This window comes from Galeopterus variegatus, unplaced genomic scaffold (genome assembly GCF_000696425.1).
Source record: "Galeopterus variegatus unplaced genomic scaffold, G_variegatus-3.0.2 Scaffold14, whole genome shotgun sequence".
Classification (NCBI taxonomy): Eukaryota; Metazoa; Chordata; class Mammalia; order Dermoptera; family Cynocephalidae; genus Galeopterus; species Galeopterus variegatus.
This window is the reverse complement of record NW_007726125.1, coordinates 340858-368660: the sequence shown is the minus strand read 5'-3', so window position 1 is coordinate 368660 and position 27803 is coordinate 340858. Positions and strand designations below refer to the sequence as shown.

At 39.8% G+C, this 27803-nt stretch overlaps 1 protein-coding gene across 2 annotated transcripts in view; it reads left to right on the top strand.

Annotated features, from left to right (window-relative positions):
• Positions 1–278: 278 nt before the first annotated feature.
• The window catches only part of AP3S2 (adaptor-related protein complex 3, sigma 2 subunit), a 54990-nt gene continuing 27465 nt past the window's right edge, over positions 279–27803 (top strand). The window contains exons 1-4 of one of the 2 annotated variants that reach the window (XM_008563420.1): positions 279–401; positions 3825–3916; positions 4331–4442; positions 15533–15604. In XM_008563420.1, the coding sequence (XP_008561642.1) occupies positions 333–401; positions 3825–3916; positions 4331–4442; positions 15533–15604 (345 nt within the window). In that variant the 5' untranslated portion in view covers positions 279–332. The remainder of the gene's footprint in view (positions 402–3824; positions 3917–4330; positions 4443–15532; positions 15605–27803) is intronic. The other variant, XM_008563482.1, reaches the window with a different exon arrangement.

Sequence of the window (27803 nt, the reverse complement as noted above, 5' to 3'; positions counted from 1 at the left end):
CGGCTTTGCGCCAGGCCCGGGATTCTGGGGCCAGCCGTCGGTCAGGGCGAGGGACACAGCTCCGGATTTGCGTCCTGGCCAGTCTGATTGGCAACCGACGCTGGCCGAGGTGACGACGCTCTTTGGTATCCGCACCTGCCCTCCGCAGGCGATCCCGCCGCCCTCTCCAGAGCATCAGAGAGGCCGGACCCTTTGGTGCTCGGGCCCCTGGGCGCCGGGGCAGGTTTCCGAGTGCCGCTCTCAGCCGCGCACCCACCGGAAGTGCCCGTGCTGTGGCGGAAGGAGATGCTTTCTGGGAACCGCCTGTCCGGAGAGAAGTGTGGCAGGCAAAGATGATTCAGGCGATACTGGTTTTCAACAACCACGGGAAGCCGCGGCTGGTCCGCTTCTACCAGCGTTTCGTGAGTGCGGCCCGGCTTCGCCACACCCGCGCCCTCTTCCCTCCCTCGACCCCTCGGGTCCGCGGGCGCAGTTCGCTGACGACCTCGGGCTCGTGAACCGTGCATGACCCTCACACTACTTAACCTCTTTCCCTGAACGAGGGCTGGTGTTAGTCCTTCTGTCCCACGCCCCCTTTCCGCACTCTCTCTGATCCCTTTCTGGATCCCAACATTTCTGAGACATTTTGTGACACTTTCCCTTGGGTCTCAGGGTACCAGGTCTGAGCGACGGTGGGGAGTGTACCTCATCGAGAACTTGAATGATTGAAGTTACTTTCTCTTATCTTTTTGGTTGTTGACTGCAGTTTCGCGAGGAGGAAGAAACATCTAGCTTCTTAGAGTTTTTGTTTTACCAGTGGGTCTGGAAAAGTTTTTTATTGGAATTATTTTGCTTCGGTGTTGGCTGGGACTGCCCGGAGACTAGATACCCTTCACTCTAACGTTGAAGAAAGTTTAAAAGTGGAATAATGTTGAGAAGTTATAAATGTTGCCGCGTGAGGGCTCAATAAACGATCATGTGAATTTGCATTTTCCAAAACTGTTCCTCCGGAAAAACACGATAACATTATTTGACTCCTGCCCCCCAGTATTTTATTTCTTCGTGGTTAGCTTTCAGAATGTTACGTAACTGAGGGGACTGGTGAAATCGAAGAGGGGAAAGAGTCAGAAAACTTACGTTCAGGTCTAGCCTTGTGTCTATTGACAAGTTAATAAACCTTTTTCAGACTTATTTCCTCTTGTCAAATAGAAATGAAAAAATAATTTTACCCTTTTCATGGGGTTTTTAAAGCTAGATTACGTTTTATTAAATAGATTACATCGAGGTAAAACACATGAGCATTCAGTATAACTATTCTATTTGTATTTGTGTTTGTGTGTGTGGAATTTTCTCCCCATTTTTTTCTAACAGGGTTATGGAGATATAAGTCACATACCATTTAAGTAACATAATTAAGTGGTTTTTAGTGTGTTCACAGAGCTGTACATCCATCACCACAGTCAGTTTTAGAATATTTTCATCATCCCCAAAAGAAACCATTACCCATTAGCAATCACTCCCTATTTCTCCCTCAACTACCCAGCCCTAGGTAACCAATTACCTGCTTTCTTTCTCTCTGAGTTTCCCTGTTCTGGACGTTGCATATAAATGGAATTATACAATATGTGGTCTTTTGTGTTACCTTTCACTTAGTGTAATGGTTTCTAGATTCACCCATGTTGTAGCATGTATCAGTTCTTCATTCCTTTTTATTGCCCAATAATATTCCATTGTATGGACATACTATATTTTGATTGTCCACTCGTAAGTTGATGTTTCTACTTTCAGCTCTAGTGAATAATGCTGCTATGAATATTCATGTGCAAGTTTTTGTGTGGATGTATGTTTTCGTTTCTCTTGGTTGTATATCTAGGAGTAGAATTGCTGGGTCATATGGTAAATCTATGGTGAACATTTTGAGGAACTGCCAAACTGTTTTCCAGGTGGCTGCACCATTTTACATTTCTTTTTTTTTTTGTCTTTTTTTTTTTTCCGTGTCCGGCAACGGATCGCAACCCTCAGTGTTGCCCCCGTACCGGACCGGGGACCGGCAACGGGATTGCAACCCTCGGTGTTGCTCCCGCACCTCGCTCAGCCAGTGAGCGGGAACCGGTCTGTATGTGGGATCCGAACCCTCGGGCGGGAGCGCCGCCACGCTTCCCAAGCGGCGCACTATCCAGTGCGCCACCGGGCCAGCCCCACCATTTTACATTTCCATCAGTGATGTATAAGGGTTCCAATTTCTCCACATCCCCAACAACTTTGGTTATCTGTCTTTTTTTATTAAAGGCATTTTAGTGGTATCTCATTGTGGTTTTGATTTCTATTTCTATAATGACTAATGCTGTTGAACATTTTTTCCATGTACTTATTGACCATTTGTATATCTTTGGAGATCGTAGGATTTTTATAAGAACCTCATGAGCTTATGAGTACCTCGTAAACTGCAGAGAACCAAAAGATGTAAAGGTTATTAAGATACCAGAGGCATGTAAGTAAGTTTACCTTTTTGTTAACTAGAAATTAGGTAGCCTCACCATTTCATACCACTTCCCCCTAGGGTCAGATAAAAGGCTTTAGTTCAAAAGATGTTTTTGTCAGTTTAAAGAAGTGCTGATGCTTAGCATGTTTTGTGTTTCAGAATACAGCACACAGAGTTAATTCTTTACAGCATTCAGACATCTGTGAGCTTTGTGTGTTCTTTAAGTGGAAACCAGGAAAATAATGATCAATTTACTCGAATTTATAGTGACCTGTTATTAGCAAGTTTTCATTCATCCATTTAGCTGAGTCAAAGTAATTTCCCCCAATGATGTTTTCCCTGTTTTTTTTTTTTTGTTTGTTTCTCTCTCTATTTCAAACCTAAATGCAGTACTGTAAAAAGAAAGGGATTAAAATTACTTGAATCTATTTTCTGACTCTTTAGGCAAGTCCAATCTGAGGGTTTTCTTATGCTTTGCTGCTCAAGGTGTGGTCCCCAGACCAGCAGCATTGGTATCACTTGGGAGCTTGTTAGAACTGCAGTCTCAGGACTTAACTCAGACCTATTAAATGTTGCATTTTACCAACATTCCCGCCTGACTCACTGCACATTAAGATCTGCAAAGTGCTGGTTTAGAGCTTTTAATTACATTCTGTCTTAATGACTGACTGGTTCTCCCTCCCATCATCCTTTTTTATCATACTTATTATGAAACTCATGTATAAGAAATCTAATGTGAGTTATCAGGTGATTCTGTCACAGTTGAGCTTTCTCATATGTGTAGTAAGTGAGAAAAGAAATTTTATTTGTGGCTGTGTGATTGTTCAGATTCTAATGTGTAAAGAGAACTTTTTCAATAATACCTTGTTGGTGAGTAACACAGCATCTTATACGTAGCACCTCATTATTACCAGTGCAAAAGATGGCAAGTTCAGTTTTTTAAAACATGTACATGATTACATCTTGACCTTTTTAAAGTGGTAGACCTATTGGGATTTGTTATTTATCTGGCATAGATGTTTTCCAGGGGAAGACATAATATTTCAGGATCAGGCCTTGTAATTATTCTTTGACTTTGAGAGTTTATCAATTCTTTTTTGTTTAAATATCAGCTTACCTATAGGACAGTAATAGTGACATAGATATCTGGGTAAATATACCAAGATAGCAGAGACTCATTGTCCATTTTTCCATACATTTATTCTGGTTTTTCTACTTATCATTTTTATCTTTTCTGGAAACTAGTATTAAGTGTTCAGCTCTTTTCCAAGTTGGAAGCACTTTTCTCTCTGTCCATTCCCATTGATGGGGGGTAATTTTTCAGACTTGTCCACTGAGTTGCTTTATTTTTTTTGTTCCATAGCCAGAAGAAATTCAACAGCAGATTGTTCGGGAGACTTTCCATCTAGTCCTCAAGCGGGATGACAACATCTGTAACTTCTTGGAGGGTGGAAGGTAAACTGTCAGCTTTAGTTTTCTCCCCATATATTCCCTTTTGGGTGGCCATCATTATTGTTTCTTCTGGCAGTACTCAAGTGTCAGGTGGGTACCCAGTGCAACTTGAACTGGTCTTAGCATGATCTGCTCAGGGAGAGATCCAGTTCTCTTCAGGAAGCAGTTGAATTATTGTGCTTCAGATATTGCTCCTTTATGTTTGGTTCCTGGGAGGATAGGCAGGAGAAAGGGTGAGGTAAAGTGGCTTTAGATACCTGTACCAAATTAGTTGCCATTTACCTGGTATAAATGGCCTGCTTCTAGGCATTTGGTCTCCCCCTTTCTATTGGGCCCTTTCTCATTCCTTAGCACAGGGGTTCTTTTTGATGTGTTTAATTAAGACATAGGTATTTAAATGTTTCTCATCTTTCACAGTTTGATTGGAGGCTCTGACTACAAACTGATTTATCGGCACTATGCTACCCTCTACTTTGTATTTTGTGTGGATTCATCAGAGAGTGAACTTGGGATCTTGGACCTCATCCAGGTATGTGTATCAGCTAATGATGGCAGCTACTTTAGAGAGATGGCATGGATTTTTTTTTTTTTTTTAAAGATGGACCGGTAAGGGGAACTTAACCCTTGACTTGGTGTTGTCAGCACCACACTCTCTAAGTGAGCTAACTGGCCATCCCTATATAGGGATCCAAACCTGTGGCCTTGGTGTTATCAGCACCACACTCTCCCAAGTGAGCCATGCGCTGGCCCTGGCATGGAATTTTTGAGTAACCAACCTGTAGATCATTTTTTCAGTCTCTTTATTGGCACTGGTAAAAGTTGCCAGATGTCCACCAGATGGTGCTCTGGGAAAGCTCCCGAGCAACCCTCAAAAACTCTCAGAGCTTTTGGACTTACTGGTTTCTACCCAGACCTTGCACTATCCTCGGATTTCACTTTTTGATTTTTTTCTTCCAACTATCAAACAAAGTGACATTTTAAAAATTTATACTTTTTATTTTCACTTATAATTCTAGCCTGAAGCAAAGAAACTTGATGCTTTAGTCAAAACAATCTTAGTGTAGGTAAACATGACTTTTGTTAGGCTTTTTAAAAATTAGAAGTTACTTACAGATTGTTTTCATTACTGTCACGAAAACTGAAATGTGTAGGGACCCTAGCTTGAGAACCATTAATTTAGTACAGTTTCTTCATTTTATATATGAGATTCTAGATGGGCTTCTTTTAAGTGTCTTAAGTAAGCCCCATAGGTAGAAAGCACTCAAATAGAAGCTTACATTGAAAACCTAATTAACAACAATTATGGAAAAGAAAATTCTCTAGCTATAAAATATAAACTTTATTTATTTTAAAAATTTTTTTTAAAAATATAAACTTTAAATGCTTACAACTATATATGTTTTGTTAAGATAAAGAAGCCAAATTTAATATACCCAGGGACAAATAAATGGAAATTTTGAGTACATATTTTTGTTTCAAATACACCAGACTCTTTTATAAAAAAGTAGTGTTCTACTTGACATACCAAGTTTAAAATTTTATTTTATGTATTTATAACCATTTACATTTGGAAAATTATTTAAGATTATTGAAAATTTCATATATCTGGGGCGGTCCGGTGGCGCACTGCTACAGTGCGCCGTTTGGGAGTGTGGCGGCGCTCCCGCTGAGGGTTCGGATCCCACATAGAGACCGGTTCCAGCTCACTGGCTGAGCGAGGTGCGGACGCAACACCGAGGGTTGCGATCCCGTTGCCGGTCCCGGTCCGGTACGGGCGCGACACTGAGGGTTGCGATCCGTTGCCGGACACGAAAAAAGACAAAAAAAAAAAAAGAAAATTTCATATATCATATTGACTTATAATACATAAAAGTATAAAAAATATGTGAATAATGAAAATATCTAAAAAGAGTTATCTCTAAGATAATTTTTAAAATCTTTCTAAACACCTAAGTGAGATTGGATTGAGAGTCAGATGGCATAATAGAAAGAGCTCAAGATCTCGCATCAGAAAACCTAACCAAGTCAAGGGTTAAGATCCCCTTACCGGTCATCTTTAAAAAAAAAAAAAAAGAAAACCTAAGTTCAAGTCATTAATTTACCATCTGAAAATAGAGATATTAGGTTGTAGAACTGAAATGTGACAATGTACTTTAAAGTATTATAAACTGTAGCAGGCTGTAGAAATGTGCATATAATAAGAATGTCTTTGAAAATAAATGTAGTGATAATACATTTTATTTTTTTATTATTATTTTTTTATTATTTATTTATTTATTTATTTTTGTCTTTTTGTCTTTTTCCGTGTCCGGCAACGGATCGCAACCCTCAGTGTTGCCCCCGTACCGGGCCGGGGACCGGCAACGGGATTGCAACCCTTGGTGTTGCTCCCGCGCCTTGCTCAGCCAGTGAGCGGGAACCGGTCTGTATGTGGGATCTGAACCCTCGGGCGGGAGCACCGCCGCGCTTCCCAAGCGGCGCACTTATCCAGTGCGCCACCGGGCCGGCCCCAGTGATAATACATTTTAAACATTGGGATGTTGTTAGTGGGAATGTACTTTAGATATTTATGTTAACAAGACAAAAAGAAATGTAACTTTATAATTTAGTGGACATTTATTAAATATTTAGTGTGCGTTGGATTTGGGAAGATCAGATAAGTAAAATGTAAAAATAATAGGAACTAAGAGATTTGATCTTTGAAAAGACAATAAAAATCAGTAAATTGTCTAATTGATAAAAGGAGATAAAAGTCAGAAATAGAAAACGTCATTTTTAGGGGATGATATACATAGTTATATTACCAATATATCTGAAATAGCTGAGTACAAAAAATAAGTGCCCAAATGAGATCAACACAAAGGCACTTAAGTAAAATAATATTAGGATGAACTAAGAAATGTTTTTAAAAAAGAAGAAGAAAAAGGAAAAAGAACTGACTTGCTAGTGGGCTCACAATAGAATTTTTTAAAAAAACTGTTGAAGTACAATAAATCTTCTGTATTACATTACTTTTTAAACTTAGAACAAAAAAGTATACTATTTAAGTGTGTTTTATGGAGTTACTTGGTTATCATCCAAAAACCCTACTCTAAAAAAGAAAATGTTACTCAAATATTGCATATTAGTATTGGTGCAAACTTACTAAATAAAATTTTAGCCAATGATCAATTGAACCAGGGGGTCATGAGACCTGGCCTTTTTTTTTTTTTTTTTTAAGCTCTTCCATTGATAGGCAGTGTACCCTTAAACAAATCATTTAAGATTTATTATTGGTTTTAAGGGTTTTTGTTCGTCTTTTGGCTCCTCTGTGCATTTGGGTTTTTTTGATCTACAAAGATACTGGATATTCTTTTTTAGCTCTAAAATTCTTCCTCTATCAGGGGTATTACATACTAGATGAATTGTTTATTGTGCCTAAATAGTATTTATCTCAAGAATGCAAATCAATTTAACAAAGAAAAATTCTTAGTCTGTTACAGCAGTGAGAAAAGATTAATATGATTGCATCAGTAGATGAGGAGAGAAGTGATGATCCAAATTATATTCCTGATAAAAATGCTTCTTATTTGATTAAAAGTGCACATGTACTTATTTAGTGTAAACTGTGTATTTTTTAAAGAAGTAATACATTTATGTGGTTCAGAATTCAAAAGGCACACTACGAGTATACAGTGAAAAATATCCTACTTCTCCCCTCCCCCAGTCACCTAGTTTACTTTCCTAGAAGCAACCAATTTTAATTTTAAAACCAAGAGCCAGAGTGAGTTCACGAAAACAAAGGTATCTCTTACTCCTTACTTCAATTTTAACAAATATTTGGAATAAATGATAAAAAAAAAAAGTAAATGAAGTAACATAGTAGAGGAAGAGAGAGAGAAGTTATCACTGTAAGATGGCCTGATTATGTACCTAGAAAATCTTTAAAAAAATAAAAAATTGTAAGTAATAAATGATAAGAACAAAATGGCAGAATACAAGATAAGTCCATCAAAATCGAATTTTCTTTTTATGTGAAAACAGCTAGAAAATTCGTGATTAATGAAATCTCATTTACAGTAGTGATAAAAGATAGTGTTTGGAAATTAACTTAGTATGGAATACTTGACATTGATTCCAATAAAATTGTAGAATCTTAAAGGAAAAATGTAAAGGAAGACTTGGAACAAATGGAGCTGCAAGCTCTCCCATTGTTGGGAAGAGTCAAGTAAAGATGACAGTAGTCCCAAAGGTTATAATCAATACATCAATTGGGAAACCAAGTATAAGTCCATCCAGAGATCTTATAGAACTCAGTAAAGGGAAAATTTATCAGGAAAAATGAGTGGCCAAGAAATGCAAAAGTATTTTGAGAGAGAAAGGGTAGTAATGGGGGATTGGCTTTACTAGGCTTCACAATATGTAAAAGTTATAGATTAATTGATTATCTAGAAAATCCAAATCAACTGGAAACAATTAGGACTAATAATAGAGTTAGTAAGGTAGCCGGATACAATTTAACATATACAAATTAGTAGCTTTCCCTTAGCAATAATAAATTAGAAAATGTAATATGAAGTGTGGCCCATTCACAGTAGCATAAAGGTCCTTAAGATAAGCATGAATAAATGTATAAGATCTACATGAAGAAGACTTAAAATTCCGCTAAAAACATGAAAAAAGAGCAAAATGAATAGAATGCTCTTTTCCTGTTGAGAAAACATTAAAATGTCAGTACTTCTAGATTACTGCATTAATTAGTAACAACCCAATCAGATCCTAGTAAGATTGTCATTTTTAAAATTATTTTTATTGTGAAATGTATATATAAAAAATATACATAAAGTATGCCTATACAGTTTAAAGAATGCCATTAAAATGAACACCCATGCACCAATGTATCCGTTACCCAAAACATTACTAGTATCTTAGAAGCTCCTAAGTGCCCCTCCACAATTCCATCCCCCTCCCTCATTGTGTCCTTCCTGAGACATCTGGGTTGATCATTGCTTTGCTTTATAGCTTTACTATATGATATATATCCCTAAATGATATTTTTGCCAGGTTTGGAAAAACTGAGTGACAAGCACAAACTTAACTGTATAAGGAAAGGGTAGTTTGCCACTGTTAGACGAAGCCTCCCAAAAGAAGATATGCTGAACAGTTTCTGGGTCATGGTCTGGCTTCAGTGTCCCTGAGAGTTTATAAGAGCCCCTCTGGGGAGGTCAGAGGGCAAGGGCATGTGACTGAGTCCCTGGAAACCTAGAGCTCACCACAGTTGGACTCTGGCTGTCTAGTAGGAACATGGAATCTGCATTTTCTGTTTCTGAGCTTGCTATGACCTACTTCTATATTTCAAGAGTAGGTCAAAGCAGAACATTTCAATGGGGGTAAAATGAGTGTTCTCATCTGATCTAGGCAGCAGAGCACCTACCTGGGAGAACAGACACTAGATACTTTGATTGTTCCTGTTTTCTTTTTTTTAAAATTAATATGAATAAAGTTACTGTAAGTTTTTATGTACTTTGTGCAGACTATTGTGCCTGTTCATATCCTGCTGAAAACAGAATGCTTGGGTCAAAGGGAATTAATATTTCTAATTATAATGCATATTGCTAGATAGATATTCCAAAAGATGATATTAATTTATAATGCTTCCAGTACCATATATGTTTATGTTTCCTCCTAGCTCCAACACTGGAATATGTCATTTTAAATTTCTCTTCAGAAGTAGAGGTCCCTGGCAAGTGGCTGAATTTTTATTAATCATGCCTACTTTTTTCATGTGTGGATATACAATGTTCTCTTCCATGTCAGCCTTCTATAATATAATAGAACCACTTGTCCAGTGAAGCCTAGATCCTGGTTTATAATATTTTATCCGTTTCAAGATGCACATTTTATTACACTTTAATAACTCTAAAATCAGGATGTATTTTACAATAGATGACTTTTTACAGTTATAATTGACAGCATTTTTTCTTCGTTAGCACATAAAATAATGGTTTGCCTTGTAATCAATTAAAAAGTAATTCTGTGTATTTTGAGTTTGTTTTAAAACTAACTTTTTCCAAGCTAATTTTTTCTAAACTATTAAATGTGAATAATACATTTTTACCTCCCCTTGTTGAGGAAACTTTAATGTATAATAAGTTTAGACTGAAATCCAAATTCCCTGTCATAGCCTACAAGGCCCAACACGATCTGGCTGCTTTGTGTCTCAGTCTGACCTCACCATATACTCTCTCATCTTCACTGTACTCCAGCCTTCTAGCTGTTCTTCAGACACAGCTACATTTTTGCCTCAGGGCTTTTCCACTTGTTCTGTCCACTGGAATACGCTCTTCTAGGTTTTTCCACCCTTCAGCTCTTTGAATGACTGACTTCATCATTCAGGTCTCAGCTCAAATGTTTGTTTTTTTCTATTTGTTTTTTTGTCAGCTGGCTGGTGCGGGGATCCGTGACCTTGGTGTTATAAGGCTGTGCTCTAATCAACTGTCAGCTCAAATGTTAATCCTTAGAGGGGCTTTCCTGGCACTCTGAAGTAAACCCCTGTTACATCCTGTTTACTTCCTTTAGAGAACTTATGACAGTAGAAAAGATCGTATTTATTTGCCTCCTTGTTCTTCCCACATCCGGAATATAGTGGCCACTGGTATTATGTATTGGCTGAAGCCCTCACCCCCCACTGCCTCAGCTCAGGGGGCCTGGGGTGTTTCTTGCAGTGGCTTGGTGGTCATTGCTGGGCTGGTTGCGGGTGTCGGGGGTGTGTGACTGAGGCCCTCAGACCCCCATTGCCCTGGCTTGAGAGCCCAGGGTGCTTCCTGCAGTAGCTCAGTGGTCATTGCTGGGCTGGGTGTGGGAGTCGGGGGGCATGGCTGAAGCCCCCAGCCCTCCCTGCTCCCTGGCTTGGTAGCCCAGGGGACTTCCCGGTCCTTCTAGGTTTTATAGGTGTTCTTTGGTGATGTGAGACCTTTACTAGTTAATATCAAACTTTGTCTCTGGTCTGTGGGTATTTTGTTTTTTCTTTCAGTTCTGTGTTGGATTATTTGCTGTTCCTACCACTTAAACTCTGCACTGGAACTAATTTGTTGTCCTTTGCTTACTTCTAAAATGGGGGAACTTCCTGTGGGGACCAGTACTTGAACTCTGTGGTTGAGCTAAATTGCTGTTTTACTACTGATTCCCTGGGGAAGGCTTTTTCTGTAGCTCAGGTTTTAATGGTTGACTTTATAGGTACTTCCAGGTCTCATGAGATCTGGTACACCTGGTAGTGTAGAAACTCTGGTCTGGACCTGAGTCTTTGCAGCAAATTGTACCCCCTGCAGTTCTGTATTCCTGACCAGTTTCCACTGAGTGGTCCTGTACTGCTTGGGGGCATATCAGCTGTCCTTGCTGTGCCCCAGGGTTCTCCAGGTGGGCCTTTCTTCCTTACCGCCTGTGCTCCAAACACTTCCCATGGGATGGGCTGTGCACCAGTCCCTTGTGATGACTCACCAGCCTCTGAGTGGCTCCCTTTTTTCAATTGTTGTGTCTCCTTGCTTCTATGTGGGTCCATGGGAACCCTATTAGTGGTCTTGCTGGCCTGGGGGCCACCAAGGCCCTCTTCTCCTCCAAGCAGATTCATCCAGAGGGCACAGCTGTGGCCTTTGCCAGCTCCTGCTCCGTGTGCTCACCAGCTCCATCCTGGAAGCTGCCAGGGCTCCAAACAGTTGGAGCAGTTCTTTCTTTCTGTCATTGTGGCTTCTCTCATCTCCATGCACTCTGTAGGTCTCTCCTCCTATTCCCGTGATCTCTAGCAGCCCCAACTTGGCTGTCATTGCTTTTTAATAGTTGTAAATTAGTTAATTTGTGAGAGAGTGACGCTGGGAACTGTCTATTCTGCCATCTTGACTGGAAGCCCTTAATCCTTTTTTTTTTGTTATATTTATTGCAAGTGTCTTCTCCTGATTCATTGGTCTTTTAACTTTTATGTAGTCAAATCTGCTGATCTTTTTCCTCATAGCTCCCAAGGCATAAAAATCTTCTCCAACAGTATTGCTATTATTATTATTATTATTATTTTCTTTTTTTGAGAAAACAATTATTATCATCACCTAGCTTATTTATGTTGGATTATGTACCAAATGGCCAGATTTTCCAAAGAACATCTACATAACATTTCTTTGATGTTTCAAGAAATGAAAATAACTGTACAAGTTTAAGTACGAAAGTACACAATATAGACATAAAAAAATCTATATTTGAGATTTTATCTTACCTGCAGCTTTTATATGTTTGAAAAGTAGAATTCATGAACTGAAAAGTATTGTCCTGTAGTCCTGTCAAGTTTAATGGAAGTGAGTTTAACCTGGTTATAACACTAACACCTGTATCACTGATCTGATATTTATGAAAAAAAATCTTATTTTTCAATAAATTAAAGTCAGTGTAAATGGGCATAGAGTTTCAGCTTTACAAGATGAAAAGAGTTACAGACTTGGATGGTGGTGATGGTTGTACATTATGAATGTATTGAATTCTACTGAACTGTACACCTAAAAATTGTTAAGATAGTAAATTTTATGTTATGTCTATTTTATCACAATTTAAATAATTGTGAGAAAAAAAGTCAGTGCAACACCCATACAAGCTCTAATACTAGCTGTCTGGTAGATAAGAACCTGACATCAGAAGAAGTCATCTGTTAATAAGGTTTCATACTTTGCAAGTATGATCTTTTTCAGATTGTACCCATTCCTTACATTGAAGATGTGAAATCCAATCCCATTCCTCTTTGGGTGTGTGTCTACTCCCATTCCTCCTTGGATTGTGATCATGTCATTTCATACTGAGCATCTAGATTTCTGAACACTTCTTCCTGTTGTTTCAAAGTCTTGTAACTTTCTTTATCAGCTGAGCTAAATTCAGCTTCATCTTCACTTTTAATTGCCCACTGATTTCCTATATATGACACTTTGGGTTTTTGTTTTCCATTTATTCCATATTTCAGCAGATAGGGATTTGCCTCCTCTTTCTTCCCTTGCGAAAGCATTTTCCTTTTTTCTCTTGTTCATCAAATTTCATTGGGTTTACAGCTGCTGTGTTATAATAGCTAGGTTTAGCTATTCCGGTCTCTGCCAAAGCTGTAGCTTGCAGGGCTGCCATTTGAGCTGCCATTCCTGAGGAGTCACTTACATTCCTGATGCTAACAGGGTGGCAGAATTGAGAACACAAGCTCCAGGAACTGCTATTTCTTCTTGTTTTTATTCTTCAGCCATATCTTTTTTTTTTTGCTTCTCTTGTAATTTCTTTGCCCTTTCCAAACTCAAAGCTCAAGCTACTGTGCATCCATTGCTGTTTCTGCCTCCAAGGGGAGTTGGCTAGAAATCCATCTTAAACTTCTGCTAAATCTTCTTAGTTTTTCAGTGCTCTTCTTTCTGTCTCAATTTCTACTCTTTGTAGTACTCCTATGCCTATGTCCTGATCTTGAATGGGAGCAAGATCTGATATGCAGTTTTCTCCTGCTGCTAGATCATGATTCTTCCTCTTTCTGCTTCTGGATTGAGTCCTCCACTTCCTGTTTCTGATTTGATGATGTCTTTCATGAGATTGGTATCCTGAGCGACTTCTGCTTCTTGATGACTTACTTTCTGTGTGTTTGTCCTCATCATTTTCAGATGAGTTGAGTCTCTGTCTTCCTTTATCAGAAGAATGTTCTTTTTCATTATGTTCTTCAGTCTTCTGTTTCTTAGAGGATATTATTTTTGGATTTATGTCTTCTTGCCTTATCATGAAATAGGCTTATTATTTTCCTATCTGAGTCTGCAACATCTTCAGTTCAGTCTCTTTGCTCATTAGCATGCTTTTGCTTCTTCTCTAGCTCTTGTGCTTTCTCTCTTCATTATCTGATTCTTGTTTTCTTTCTCTTGACCTTGATCATGATCTTGAATAATAATGTTTTGAGGCTGCAGGAGAAACAGGTACACCTGACTGCTCTTTTTTCTTACCTCTATCTTTGGATGTCTTTTCTGGGACTAGTCCATCTTATTGTGTCACTATCCTGAAAAATCAGTCTTAATTTTATTAACCCTCTTTAAATGAAAACAGCCCTTTGGCACAATGCTACTGCAAAATATGGTCTGACTCTCCTCACATGTGTTCTGTGTGCCATAGTTGAGTCCAGGCCACTAGGGTGGTGCTGCTTTTAACAGTGCTAGCCAGCCCAAAGCTTTGCCACAGACTACATCATTGGTAATTTATATTCTGTCTCACTGATCTATACATTTATTCCTATCTTAATCTTATACTATTATAATTACCAAAGCTTTACAACAAATTTTGGAATCTAGTAAGACAAGTTATTCCTTATTATCAGTGTTTTTCCAAATTTTCTACTCTTTCACAGTTTATTTTTTGTAAGAACTTTAGACTTTGTCAAGTTTCATGAAGAAAAATGCCATTGGGGACTTCCACACTTCTAAATTCATTTTCTTTCTTTAAAATTATAGAAAGTGAATTCAAAAACACCCACATATACAAACACACAAGGACAGAGAGAATAGGAAAAGGGACAATAGCAATGAATTTTTTGAAAGCAGTAAAGAACAGGAATGCCTGCTAGTTGACAAGCTCATAGAGTATTAATACCTAATGTCAAATAGTTTTCTAAAGTAGGTGGTGTCTAGCAGAGCACTGTGTACCAGTTACCAATTCCAGGGGAGGACTCCAAACACTTCTGCCCATTGCATTTTGGTTTCAGAGTTACCAAGGAAAAACACAACATAGTCAATCACCAGATGGAACAATGCTTTACTTATGCAGAGAAGAGACAGAGCAAGATCAACTCCAATAGTGTGTATTGGTCCCTCATGGCTGGTGGGTCTCCCCAGCAGCTGCCACAGGGTAGTTTGCCTGTGTGCATCCACCTCATACCATAGCAGAAGGGTGTGCCCTGTCCACGTCACTTACAGGCCTCAAGTAAGATATCATTTTCATGCAGCACTAAACAACTGATAACACTGCTGACAACAAGACTGTTGAAATGAGGTCATTCTCTGAAGGTGAAATAAGAACTTTAAGAACAAATATCTGGATGGTAGTTACATACTATGTTCCTTCTAAAAATTCATTGAGCTGTACCCTTATCATTTGTACACTTTTCTGTTATATTCAAAAGTTAAAATTGTAAATGTGTAAATTACATTGATTCATGGAAAGGTGTTTTGAAGTTAATGTTAATTGAAGTTAATAAGACAAAACTGTTAACACTATAATAATGAAAAATTTTTTTACGTGTATACATTGAGGCTTGGGGATAGGACATAGTATTATGAGTAGTTGGTATTTTAATTTGTTATTTTATGTAAATTACCATCTTATAAAGGAAGAAAGAAAGCCACCTGTGTCTCCTGGCTGTGTTGCTATACTAAAAATAAGGTTTTCCTGTCCTAGATTACCCCTTCTGAGCTGGGATAAGTAAGTAAGGTGATCAGCTGATGATGGAGACAAAAAGTGGCATGGTTTTTTGTTTGTTTGTTTGTTTTGAGATTAATCATAAGGTAAATAGTATCATGACTGTCCTCTTTACTTCCAAATGTGACATTTATGAAGCTGTGAATATGTTCCTTTTTCTGTTCTTTATTTCTCCTTGTTTCCTAGGTTTTTGTGGAGACTCTGGATAAGTGTTTTGAAAATGTGTGTGAATTGGACTTGATCTTCCATATGGATAAGGTACATTCTCTCCCAAAGCAGGTTACTAGAAAATGAAGAGGTTGGGGCATCTTTAGTTATCTGTACACCTTCATGCTCTTTCTTTTGTGTTTTTGCCCTGAGATAGTCTAGAACCTTTTTATTTAATAATTTAAGTGTAGTAGTTTTTGTTTGTTTGTTTGCTAAGATCTATTAACATGCACAAGATATTCTGGGCTTATATCATTATTCATCTGTTCACAGACAGACTTCTTCATATAGGGTAGTGGTGTCACTAGAATAACTGGCTACCCAGCCAAAGGAGAGATGAATAGTTTTATTATGATTATAAAATGAGTTTCCTAGGCATAGGCCAATGGCAGTAAAACTTTGGAATAATCATGGCACAGGAGCTTTGACTTAGCTAGTAAAGTATATCTCTTTCCCGAAGAGTAATATAGTGACTAAGTCATCTATAACGTAATTGGAGATCAGGTGATATTCTGTAGGAAAGCAGACATCAGAGGCAGAATTGAAATGGTCCCAAGTACGCATTATTTTGCTAGCATAACTGTGACATGGTCTATGTGCTCATTTGCCAAATTAAATATGGGAAATAGCCAGCAAGGGGAAAGAAACTGCCACATTTATTTTATCCAACTGGGCACAGACTATGCCTAGTGCTGTTCACTGTTGCAGACTGATGCTAAGATTTCCTTGGCCCTGGTTTATCTTCAACTGATTGTTGTCACTATAATCCATGGCTCTTGGAGGGAGATATGATTTTTAGGAAGCTACTGCTCATTGCTAAGCCATGATCTTTTATTAATCTGTTTTCATCATGACAAGGTAGGGGTGTTTAGATCCATTGTTTCTATCATTGTCATCTGGAGGACTTTCTTGTAGTTTTCTAGCAGGATCTTCAGTCTCAGTTGACTCTTTCAGGGTTTGCAGATGCCACTTGCTGGGCTAATGCAGTGAGTGCATTCTTAAGTTTGGACGTTGGAATGGAGTCATTTTCTCTCTCAACATCTGGCTTGGCTCTTTAGCTCAATCACCAGCCTAGTTCCTTCTTCACATATTTGACTTGGGACTCCCTGGCAGCCTTACAAGCCTTCCAAAGCATACTGATGCTTTTGAGGTGATTACTCTCCCTTTCATATGAAAGGTTCTTGGAAACTTCAGAGATCTTTTAGTGCCCTCTCTTTGCAAGCACTTAGAGAGTTGTTTTGTGCTTGTCAGTTGTTAAAGGTGCTGCTATCTTGTAATTTCTATCAGGGCACGCCATAGTTCAAATCTAGTTTTCTTCTGTACTAGTGGGAAAAAAAGGTTAATATTAAAGAGACTTGAGGATATGGGGGGAATGGAGAAATGTGAGTATTACCTTTGGGGTTACCACCTGGTGTGCAAAGTGAGTTCCTTTGCAGATGCCATCCATTGCTTACCAGTCCAGAGATGAATTTCTCAACATTACAGAGTATAAATTAAGGGATAGATTTGACTGGGAAAAAGGAGAATTTTCCAAGTAAGGGAAGAGAAGGCACACAGATCCTTCATCTTCCCATTGTCCTTATGGAGAGGTGTGTTGGGGCCAGTCTCTGCTGGAGTGACTCCCCCCTCCCCCTAGTGCTCCCAGTGCTCTCCCCCAGTGCTCTCTCTTTTTATCAGGCAACTGTGAGAGTAGCCTTACCAGAGAAGAGACACAATGTACTTGGACACCATGCAATCTGTATTAGAGTGCCAGCTGTCTATAGAAGTTGTTTGGGAATACCAACTGCCCAATACCTGAAAACTTTGGGGCTATGGGATGATATACCTAGAAGAGACAGTTGTTAAGTCCTGTGGGAAGTTGAGCTTGGGTACAGTCCCTCTTATCTGAGGAAGGGGGAGCCTCCTCAGTGCAAACAAGATCTTCGTTAGGCAACTCAGAGTATACTTTCAAGGTGACTTTCAGAATCATAACATGTATTATTTTGTGTTCTACCTTCTTTGCTTGTATTGTTTATAAGAATCATCTATTTTGTTGCATGTAGCCTTGGGTTGTTTAGTTTCATTGCTGAATAGGATTTCATTATATGAATGTATTGTAATTTATTTATCCATTCTATGATTAATGCATTGGGATTGTTTTGAGTTTGGGGCTGTTGTGATACATGCTGCTATGAATGTTCTTGAAAATAAATGATATTGTACATTTTTGTACATTTCTCTTGGAACATCTATTTTTCTTAACAGTAGAATTGCTGGGTCATAGATGGGGCATCTAGGAAGAAGAAGAGAAAGCACAAGGCACCAGCAAGTCAGTGGCACTGCCAAAACATAAGTCTGAGGCTTGGAACCTGGTGCAGATTCTCACTGCAGTCCACACTATCTGCCACTTCATTAGAAAATGCTAAGCTTTTCCAGAGTGGTTGTATCAATTTATACTCCCATCACTGGGGGTGAGTGATCTCATTGCTCCATATCCTTACCAAAAGTTGATGATCATTTCTGTTATCTAAGTATTTCCAGTTTTTTCTCCTTTCAGAACACATTGTAAAATTATACTTTTATGCTCTCTTGGAGTTAGGTGTAGCTGTGTGACTTGTAACCAATGTAGTGTGAATTTAGACAATGAAATGTGAGTAGGAAGTGATATGTCAGTTTTAGGTGAAATTTTAAGAGCCAGTGCACAAATCTTTTTTTCTGCTTTGGCAGTTGGGAAGCATGGACACAGAGCCTACCTCAGCCTGGGTCCCTAGTGCAGATAACATAGAGCAAGGTCCCCAAGTAGACCCACAGGGAATGTGTATGTAGCCTGAGAAAGAAATAGACTTTCAGGGGCTTCCTGGTTAGCTCAGTTGGTTATAGCGCAGCCTTGTAACACCAAGGTCACGGGTCCAGATCTGCATACCAGCCAGCCAGCCAGCAAAAAAAAAAAAAGAAATAGACCTTCATTGCTTGAGGCCATTGAGATATTGAAGTTGTTACTGCAGCTTAATCACACCTGTCCTGACTGATGTGGAACTAAGTTTTTATCAATCTAGTAGGTATGTAGTGATATTTCATTGTGATTCTAATTGGCATTTCTCTGATTACTATGAAGATGTGCATCTCTTCTTATGTTTATTGGCCATTAGGAGGTACTCTTGTGTGAAGTCCTTTATGCAAGGCTTTTGTTCCTTTTTCTATTATTAGGGTAGTCTGCCTGTGTTTTAAAATTTTATTTGTAGAATTTATATATTTTCAAAACAAATTCTTTGTTGCAAATATCTTCTGCCATTCTTGTAATTTCATTCTCCTTATGTTATCTTTTTTTATTTTACTTTTTTGGGAAGCCGGCTGGTACAGGGATCAAACCCTGGACCTTGGTGTTGTCAGCACCATGCTCTAACCAACTATAAGCTAACTGGCCGGCCCCTCCTTATGTTATCTTTTGATAAACAGAAATTCTTATTTTTAATTTGGGAAAAACTTATCAGTCTTTTCCTTTATTTATTTATTTATTTTTTTGTCTTTTTCCGTGTCCAGCAACGGATCGCAACCCTCAGTGTTGCCCCTGTACCGGACCGGGGACTGGCAACGGGATCGCAACCCTCAGTGTTGCCCCTGTACCAGACCGGGGACTGGCAACGGGATTGCAACCCTCGGTGTTGCTCCCGCGCCTCGCTCAGCCAGTGAGCGGGAACTGGTCTGCATGTGGGATCCGAACCCTCGGGCGGGAGCGCCGCCGCGCTTCCCAAGTGGCGCACTTATCCAGTGCGCCACCGGGCCGGCCCAAGTCTTTTCCTTTATAGTTACAGCTTTTTATGTCTTGTTCAAGAAATCTTTTCCTTCCCTGAGGTTATAAAGATATTCTTCTATATTATCCTCTGAAAGCTGTAAGTCTGTAAACTCACCTGGAGTATATTTATTATATGGTAAGATCCAATTTCTCTTTTTTTCCCAGTCTAGATATTCAAGATTTCTAGCACCATTTATTGAAAAGACCAGGCCAAAGGTGAATTTCTCTGCCCATCTGCTGCTCTTCAGTGCCACCTCTGTCATAAGTTAAAAATCCGTATATGCATGGATTATTTCTATACTCTGTTCTATTTTTCTAGTTCTTTATCCCCAGCCCACACTATCTTAATTATTATAGCTTTTAAAGAAATTTTTATAACTGTTAGAAAGTCCACCCACTTTCTTCTTTAAGAATGGCTTGGCTGATTAGCATTGGTGTATAGTGGTGAACATAGCTACCTTTCAAGAATAGCTTGGCTGTTTTTGGTCCTTTCCATTTTAGTACACAATTTAGAGTCAGCTGATAAATTACATACACACACCCGTTAGGATTTTGATTAGAATTGCATCAAATCTGTAGAACATTTTTTTACAATATTGAGTTATATCTGTAGTAAGGTGTATTTCTCCATTCTTTAGATCTTCTTTGAGGTTTCTCAATGAACATTTATAATTTTTTTCCATAGAGGTTCTACATATATTAAATTTTGCCTTAGATATCTTTTTAATGTATGTGGTATTTTATTTTATTTTATTATTTATTATTTATTTATATACATATTTTTGGGTTCAACATTGAGATAGGTTGATCAAATCAGTATTACTAACACATATATTGTTACAAATCATAATTATTCTTTATGCCCCTTGTCCAATCTCTCCCCAACACCCTCTCCCCCTGCCAAATTACCCTAGATTTCTTTTCTCCTTCTGAAAGAATAATGGTTACTCTGTTGACTTGTTGCCTAGATGATCTGTCCAATGCTGAGAGGTGTGATCAGATACCCCAATATTATCATAGAGCAGATGCTTCTTCTATCACTCTGAAATGGGCTCTGTGAAGATAGACATCCTCTTCTTTATCTCTGCTGGTGACTCTCCTTGTATCAATGCACTTCAGTGGTTGGTGGACCATCTGCGTGGTGGTTGTGGTATCTAGCCGCTTTCGTGGCAGCCATGGTTATTGTGTGGCTGTGGTGGGCCACCCACATGGAGGTGATGTTTTTGGCATGCTCCTTTATGCTGATGGTGTGCCTGGTTGTGGGGAGTGTCTGGTTCCCCACTCCACGCCTTGGGTCCCCAGGTGGGCATCAAGGCGCTGGCGCGGTGTGCCTGCTTGTGGGAGGGGTGTCCGGTCCCTGGCTCCAAGCCTTGTGTTCCCAGGCAGGCCCTGAGGCTCTGGCGGTGTGAGTGGCTGTGGGCAGGGGTCCATTCCCCATCTCCATGCCTCATGTCCCCTGGCAGGCCTCAAGGCACTGATGGTGTGCCTGGGCTGGAACTAATTTTTTCTCCTTTACTTCTAGAACAGGGGAACTTCCTGTGGGAACCAGTACTTGAGCTGTGTGGTTGAGCTAAGTTGCTGCTTTGCTGCTGTTTCCCTAGGGAAGACTTTTTGTGCAGCTCAGGGTTTAATGGTTGACCTTATAGGTACTTCCAGCTCTCTAGAGACCCTCTGCACCTGGGTTGTGTTGAAACTCTGATCTGGGCCTGAGTTTTTTATTTTTTTTATTTTAAAAGATGACCAGTAAGGGGATCTTAACCATTAACTTGTTGGTGTCAGCACCACGCTCACCCAGTGAGCTAACCAGCCACCCCTATATGGGATCCGAACCCTTGGCCTTGGTGTTATCAGTACCGCCCTCTCCCGAGTGAGCCACGGGCTGGCCCTGGGCCTGAGTTTTTTCATCCAACTGCACCCCATGCAGTTCTGCATTCCTGACTAGTTTCCTCTGAATGGTCCTGCACTGATTGGAGGGTAGATCTGCTATCCTTGCTGTGTCCCAGTGTTGTCCCAGTGGGCCTGTCTCCCCCACCACCTGTGCTCCAAACACTTCCCATGGGTCGGGCCCTGTACGGGTCCCTTGTGATGACTCACCAGCCTCTGAATGGCTCCCCTTTTTCAGCTGTTCTGGCTCCTCACTCCTGTGTGGATCCACGGGAACCCTATTAGTATTCTTGCTGTCCAGGGGGCCACCAAGGCCGTATTCTCCCATGCTGCCTCCAAGTAACTCCATCTGAAGGGCACAGCTGCGGCTTCTGCCAGCTCCTGCTCCACGGGCTTAACAGCTTGAGCCTTGAAGCAGCTGTGGCCTGAAATGCTCAGAGCAGTTTTTTCTTTCTCCTATCATGGTTTCTCCCACCTTCATGAACTCCACAGGTCTCTCCTCCTCTTCCCCTGAGCTCCAGAGGCCCCCAGCTTGGCTGATGTTACATTTTTATAGTTGTAAATTGGTTGATTTGTGGGAGAGAGTGATGCTGGGGACCATCTATTCTGCCATCTTGACTGGAACTCTCTGTATATGGTATTTTAAATATTCTTTTTGTTTATTGCTGTCATATAGAAATCACTTTATTTTATGTTTTTATATTGAAACCAGAGGTTGTGCTAGAAATCACTTTATTTTTATGTGTTTATATTGAAACCAGAGGTTGTGCTAAACTCTTATTAATTCTGATGCTTTATCTGTTGATGTTTTTGCTCATTTCTTTTCAATATTTGTACCTTTTATGTTTTCTTCTTACTTTACTCTGTTGACTAGGACCTCCAATGTCATGTTAAATAGAAGTAGGGACAGTGGCATCTGGTTTTGTTACTGGATTCAAAAGGAGCTTTCATCCTGTCACCTTGAAGTTCAGTATTTGCTGTAGGGTTTTTTGTAAATATTCTTTATCAGGTTAAGGAGGTTTTTTCTTTTCCTAGTGGCTAAGGGTTTCTAATCATGAAAGGATGTTAACATTTATCAAAAGCTTTTTCTCCTTCTCTTGGGGTAATCATGATCTTTTGCCTCATCATTCAAGTGTTGCTTTTTAAACATTTGTGAGGGTGCCTGCTAAAGCAGTAATTTCAGTTCCAACTAAAATAATATCTATTTTATTAGATATGGCTTTTTTTTTTTTTTTTTCGTGTCCAGCAACGGATCGCAACCCTCAGTGTCGCGCCCGTACCGGACCGGGACCGGCAACAGGACCGCAACCCTCGGCGTCGCACCCACACCTCGCTCAGCCAGTGAGCGGGAACCGGTCTGTATGTGGGATCCGAACCCTCGGCGGGAGCGCCGCCGCACTCCCAAGCGGCGCACTGCTACAGTGCGCCACCAGGCCGGCCCTAGATATGGCTTTTAAAAGGAAATGAAAAACCATAAAAATGTGGCTCTTTCTCAGTGTTGTGTCTTATCTTCAAATGAGTTTCATAAAGTATTTTATTGCCACTGCAAATTTCTTTCACAGTTTTTAAAACTTTATTTTTAGTTGTTCACATGGCATCAGGAAACGACTATCCATGTCTCCTGAGGTTTTTGAAAAGCAATTGTGCAAAGAGTTAGAATCCCACCCTACTCACCTTTAGAATGTCTGAAGGTGTCTTCCAGCAGATGACTTCCTTTCTGTGGGATTTCAAGCTTATCTTCACTCTCATTAGCAGTTGCTAATTCAGAAAATGGTCTTTTTACTTAGGTAGGCAAAAGACCTGTTATAAGACAATAGGAATATCACCTTGAACTCCATCCTTCTTAAAGAATCTCTCATCTTGAGGTCAGAAGCTCCCAACAGTCCCTAGACCTTTAAGATCTGCATTAGATAGTCATGGATAGCTGCCCTATCACCTTAAGCATTTGGCTGGAGAAGGAGGCCTACGTGAAGACCAGATGTGACTGAATTTCTGCTGCCCTGGCATGTTATTTCTAATCTTGCAATTTCTTTTTCTGATTCCTAAATTGTTTTTATTAGTATTCTCTTTTTATCGCTACTTCTCTCTTCTTCACCTCTTCTCTCTCCTTTTCTTCAAGTCTTAAAGGCAGGTTTGTTCTATTTTATTTCTAGAGCTAAGTCCTCTTCCTGTTTGTTCCCAACATGGACCATAATCTCACTTCTTCAACCCTTCTCCAAGTTGTCTATATTTATTCATTTTTCTGTATCTGCAAATCCCCAGATTACCCCAGTCTCTCAGAGAGTACAGCTCTTCCCATGCTTCTACTGTCCCCTCTAACTTTAGTTCCATTTGCATTGTTTCATTCAAGGTAAACTTCTTGAATGAGTGAGTGATTTATACTGAGTCATTCAGTTCTGCTTTATCTGTTCCTTTTCTAGAGCCTTATTACCTAGTTTTCGTGCGTACCCAAAACTTACTGATGATTTCCTAATCTCTAAACCCTGTGGACATTTCCCAGTCATCACCTTTTTTAATGTTCCTGCAGTATTTGATGCTATTAATCTCTTTGGTGGAGCACCCTCTTAATCCTTTTCCACCTTTGTTCCTGTTACATAGGACCCTCCTGATTTTTCTTCTGTTCTTTTCCCATTCACTACTAGTGAGTTACGTTGTCAGTCATCTCTCACCTTTCTCTTCTCCCTGTCAAATTTCTATCATAGATATCATCCATTTTTTAATACTTAAACTATCATCTATGTAGGTAATTCCCAAATTGGTAATTCTAGCTCTGCTGTGCGGCCTGAATCCTATTCCTGTATTTCCAACTGTCTGAAGACATTTCTTCCTAATGTCATTCTAGCATCTAAATTTTTTCTTGCCACTTCTTATCTAGACCCAACTTCAGCATGTGTCTCCTTTATCCCTGCAGCTTCCCTCTTCCAGCAGTACTACCACCATTTTCTGTCACATACACTCAAAACCTTTCCTTCCTCTTCCTTGCCCCCAACATCCAGTCAGTCACTAAACCTGTTGCTTCTTCTTGAAGAGTCCTTCTTATATCTTGTTCTTAGATTCAACAATTACTAACATTTGGCACACTTGCTTTTATCTCTGTATGTAGTTTTTTCCCTGTACCATTTTGAGAGTAGTTGCAAGCATCATAAAATTTCATCCCTACTTCAGCAGGCATCTCCTAAGATTAAGAACATTCTCATATAATACGTTGTGTATAATTCTCTAATTATTCACAACATAATTAACATATTCAGGACATTTAACATTAATAAATACTGTTTTCCAATATATAGTTCATATTTAAATTTCCCCAATTGTCCCAGTAATGTCCATATATATGTCATAAATATATATAATGTCATAAATTTCATAATGTCATTTAAAAAATATATATATATGTATAGTTTTTTAATCCCAGTTTTGATTATGGGTCAAGAATTGTCTTAATCGTGTCTGTTAATTTCACCTGTCTGTGAGGTTTTCTAACCTTACTCTCTCTTTTTTTTATTGATCATGAACACTAGAGTTAGATTAGCTTTCCTAAAGCAGTTCTTGGACTAGCTTTTACCCCTCAGCCAGGCATTCAAGGCTCTCCACAGTTTGTGCCCATCCTATCTTGGCTTTACTTACTATTACTTCTTGCCAGATAATCTTCTGCTCTAGCCAGAGTAGACTACTCTAACTTTGTAATTCCTGCCTCGGCACTCTGCCTGAATTGTCTTTTTACATCTTTTCATATACTGAATCCTGCATGTCACTAAAGCTTAGCTCAAATCCTACCACTCGAAAGATCGTCCTCATCACCTAGCCTATTGTGATCTCTTCAGACCATGTGCAGTACTATATCTGTCCTCCTGTGACCTTAGTTTATATGTTTGTATGTTTTCCCTGCTTGATTAGACTGTGTTTATCTTTGTGTTTGCCCTTGTACTCCTCATTGAATCTAGTGGTGACTTTTATCGACTTGAGTAGTCTTCAGGTGAGTGTCACTGAAGAGTTCCCAGGACTCTAGTCGCATAAGATTGTTCATGATTTAAACTGTTGGAGGCTGGTGTAAGGTCTAATTTCATAGTCTCAGTGGTAGCCATCAACTGTCCAGACTGCCATTTGGAGCTTATCTTGCCTGGGGCAACTAGTTTCCTTTTGCTTTCAGAAATCCCTAAACACAACTCAACGAAAAAAGGTGCTGGTGTTAAAAATAGTGAATTGGGGCCGGCCTGGTGGCGCACTGCTACAGTGCGCCGCTTGGGGGCGCGGCGGCGCTCCCGCCGAGGGTTCGGATCCCACATACAGACCGGCCGCTCACTGGCTGAGCGAGGTGCGGGCGCGGCGCCGAGGGTTGCGATCCCGTTGCCGGTCCCGGTCCGGTGCGGGCGCGACACTGAGGGTTGCGATCCGTTGCCGGTCACGAAAAAAGACAAAAAGGAAAAAAAATAGTGAATTGAATGTTGTTCAAAGAACAATGTGTGGGTGACCTAATATTCTGATCTACCAGTGTCTCAACAGCAAGCTAGGTTTGGAACTCAATTGGGCTTACAAGATTTGGTCATCAGAATCACAATTCAGTGGCTATGTCAAGGGAATTTATCTAGCCTTTTTATAGATTTCAACCTAGCATGGGCTCTCTCAGGAGAGTTGGAACATATGTTTCTGGGTGGGTCTGAGCAAAAACCCCTTCATAGTATGGAATTTAAAATCTCTGCTGAGTATAGGCTGCTAAAATGGGAAAATGCTGAGGCTTCAAAATTGAACTGGTGAGCACTAAGATGAAAGGGTCATGAACAGTAATAAAAGATTATGGTTGTCAAATGTCCCTTCTGGGAACAGAGCTTATGATAACAAAGCTCATTAATGCCCTCCACACCCTTGTAATGTGGAAGCAGATATCCTGATTGCTAATCTCCAGGAATGGAGGGAAGAATGAGGGACATGTATTTTGTGTGTTTTTTTTTTTTTTTTTGTCTTTTTTGTCTTTTTCCGTGTCCGGCAACGGATCGCAACCCTCAGTGTTGCCCCCCCACCGGACCGGGGACCGGCAACGGTATTGCAACCCTCGGTGCTGCTCCCGCGCCTCGCTCAGCCAGTGAGCGGGAACCGGTCTGTATGTGGGATCCAAACCCTCGGGCGGGAGCGCCGCCGCGCTTCCCAAGCGGCGCACTTATCCAGTGCGCCACCGGGCCGGCCCTATTTTGTGTGTTTTTGATGATGGAGGAGGAGTTGTTTTGGCCTAGAAGAATAAGACATTCTGTTTGAGTTTTAGTGGTTGTAAAAGGTGCTAGTTGGCATATCTGATCATCCTTGGCCACCTCTTATCTAAATGTGCCTAAGAAAGAAGAGGGGAACTGAGACTAGCCTTGTGTCCCATTCATATCCCCATCCCTTCTTTGTTGATGCTTGATAGATAAGAATTAGTGGCAGATTTTTCTCTTTTTTTTGGCTTAAGCAATAAGGACATTTATTATCTCATATACATGAAGGCCAGCTATAGGGAAGAGTCAAAGGGTGGTTGAGACAACAGTTTGATAATATCTTTAAGGACCCAGGTACTTTCGATCTGTTATCCACACTTTCAAATCTTACTGTTGGCTGTAGAATGTTTCTCAGAGGCCAGTATCTTATTCCCTCAAGACAACTGACAGAGACTAGCAATAATGATTTCTTAAATTTCTAGTATCTCCATAGTTTATATAAAGAAAAAGAAAAGCTAAGATTTCTCCAGACTACAGTTAATATGTGCTACGGTGCACACTCTCGCTTTCCTTACTTGAACTTTGCACTGCCTCATTGCACAATCTCATTGATACCTGCTACTTAAAATTACAGAGAACCTCCTTGGTTTGTTTAATCATTCTTTATTATTGGCTAAGGGCAGTAGGACAATAGCATACACAAAACAGCAAAATTTGACCTTTAGAGCTATCTGTTTGATATCTGGCCTTTTCAATAAAACCTAGTGTTTGTCAAGATTATTACCAACGGTATTACTTGGATGTGTTGCAGATAAAATAAATTGTATATCACTTTGGTTGCTGATGTGTAGACACCCTAAAAAGCTGGAATTGAGATTCGATTCTACCATTCTTACTATTATTCCTTATGTTGCAGAAGAGGATTGGTCTCCTCTGAGATAAGCAGCAGAATTTCTTGATCTCTAGCTGAGAACACTTTGCCAGGCTTGATGTTTGCATCAAGCAGGATTAGTCTAGGTAATACATTACTGCAGAATCCCAATTGCTTATAACAGATTTATTTCTTACTCACGCTATGTGGCCATTGTGGTTGGTTTCTGTACACACTGTAGTTACTTGGGGGTCCAGGCTGATGGAAATCCTTCTTTTTTTTTTTTTTTAAATTTTATTTTGTCGATATACAATGTGGTTGATTATTGTGGCCCGTTACTGAAACCTCCCTCCCTCCTCCCTCTCCCCCCTCCCACCCAACAATGTCCTTTCTGTTTGCTTGTCATGTCAACTTCAAGGAATTTTAATTGTTGTGTCTTCTTCTCCCCCGGCCCCCGGTTTTTTGTGCATGTGTATGTGAATTTATTTATTTATTTTTAGCTCCCACCAATAAGTGAGAATATGTGGTGTTTCTCTT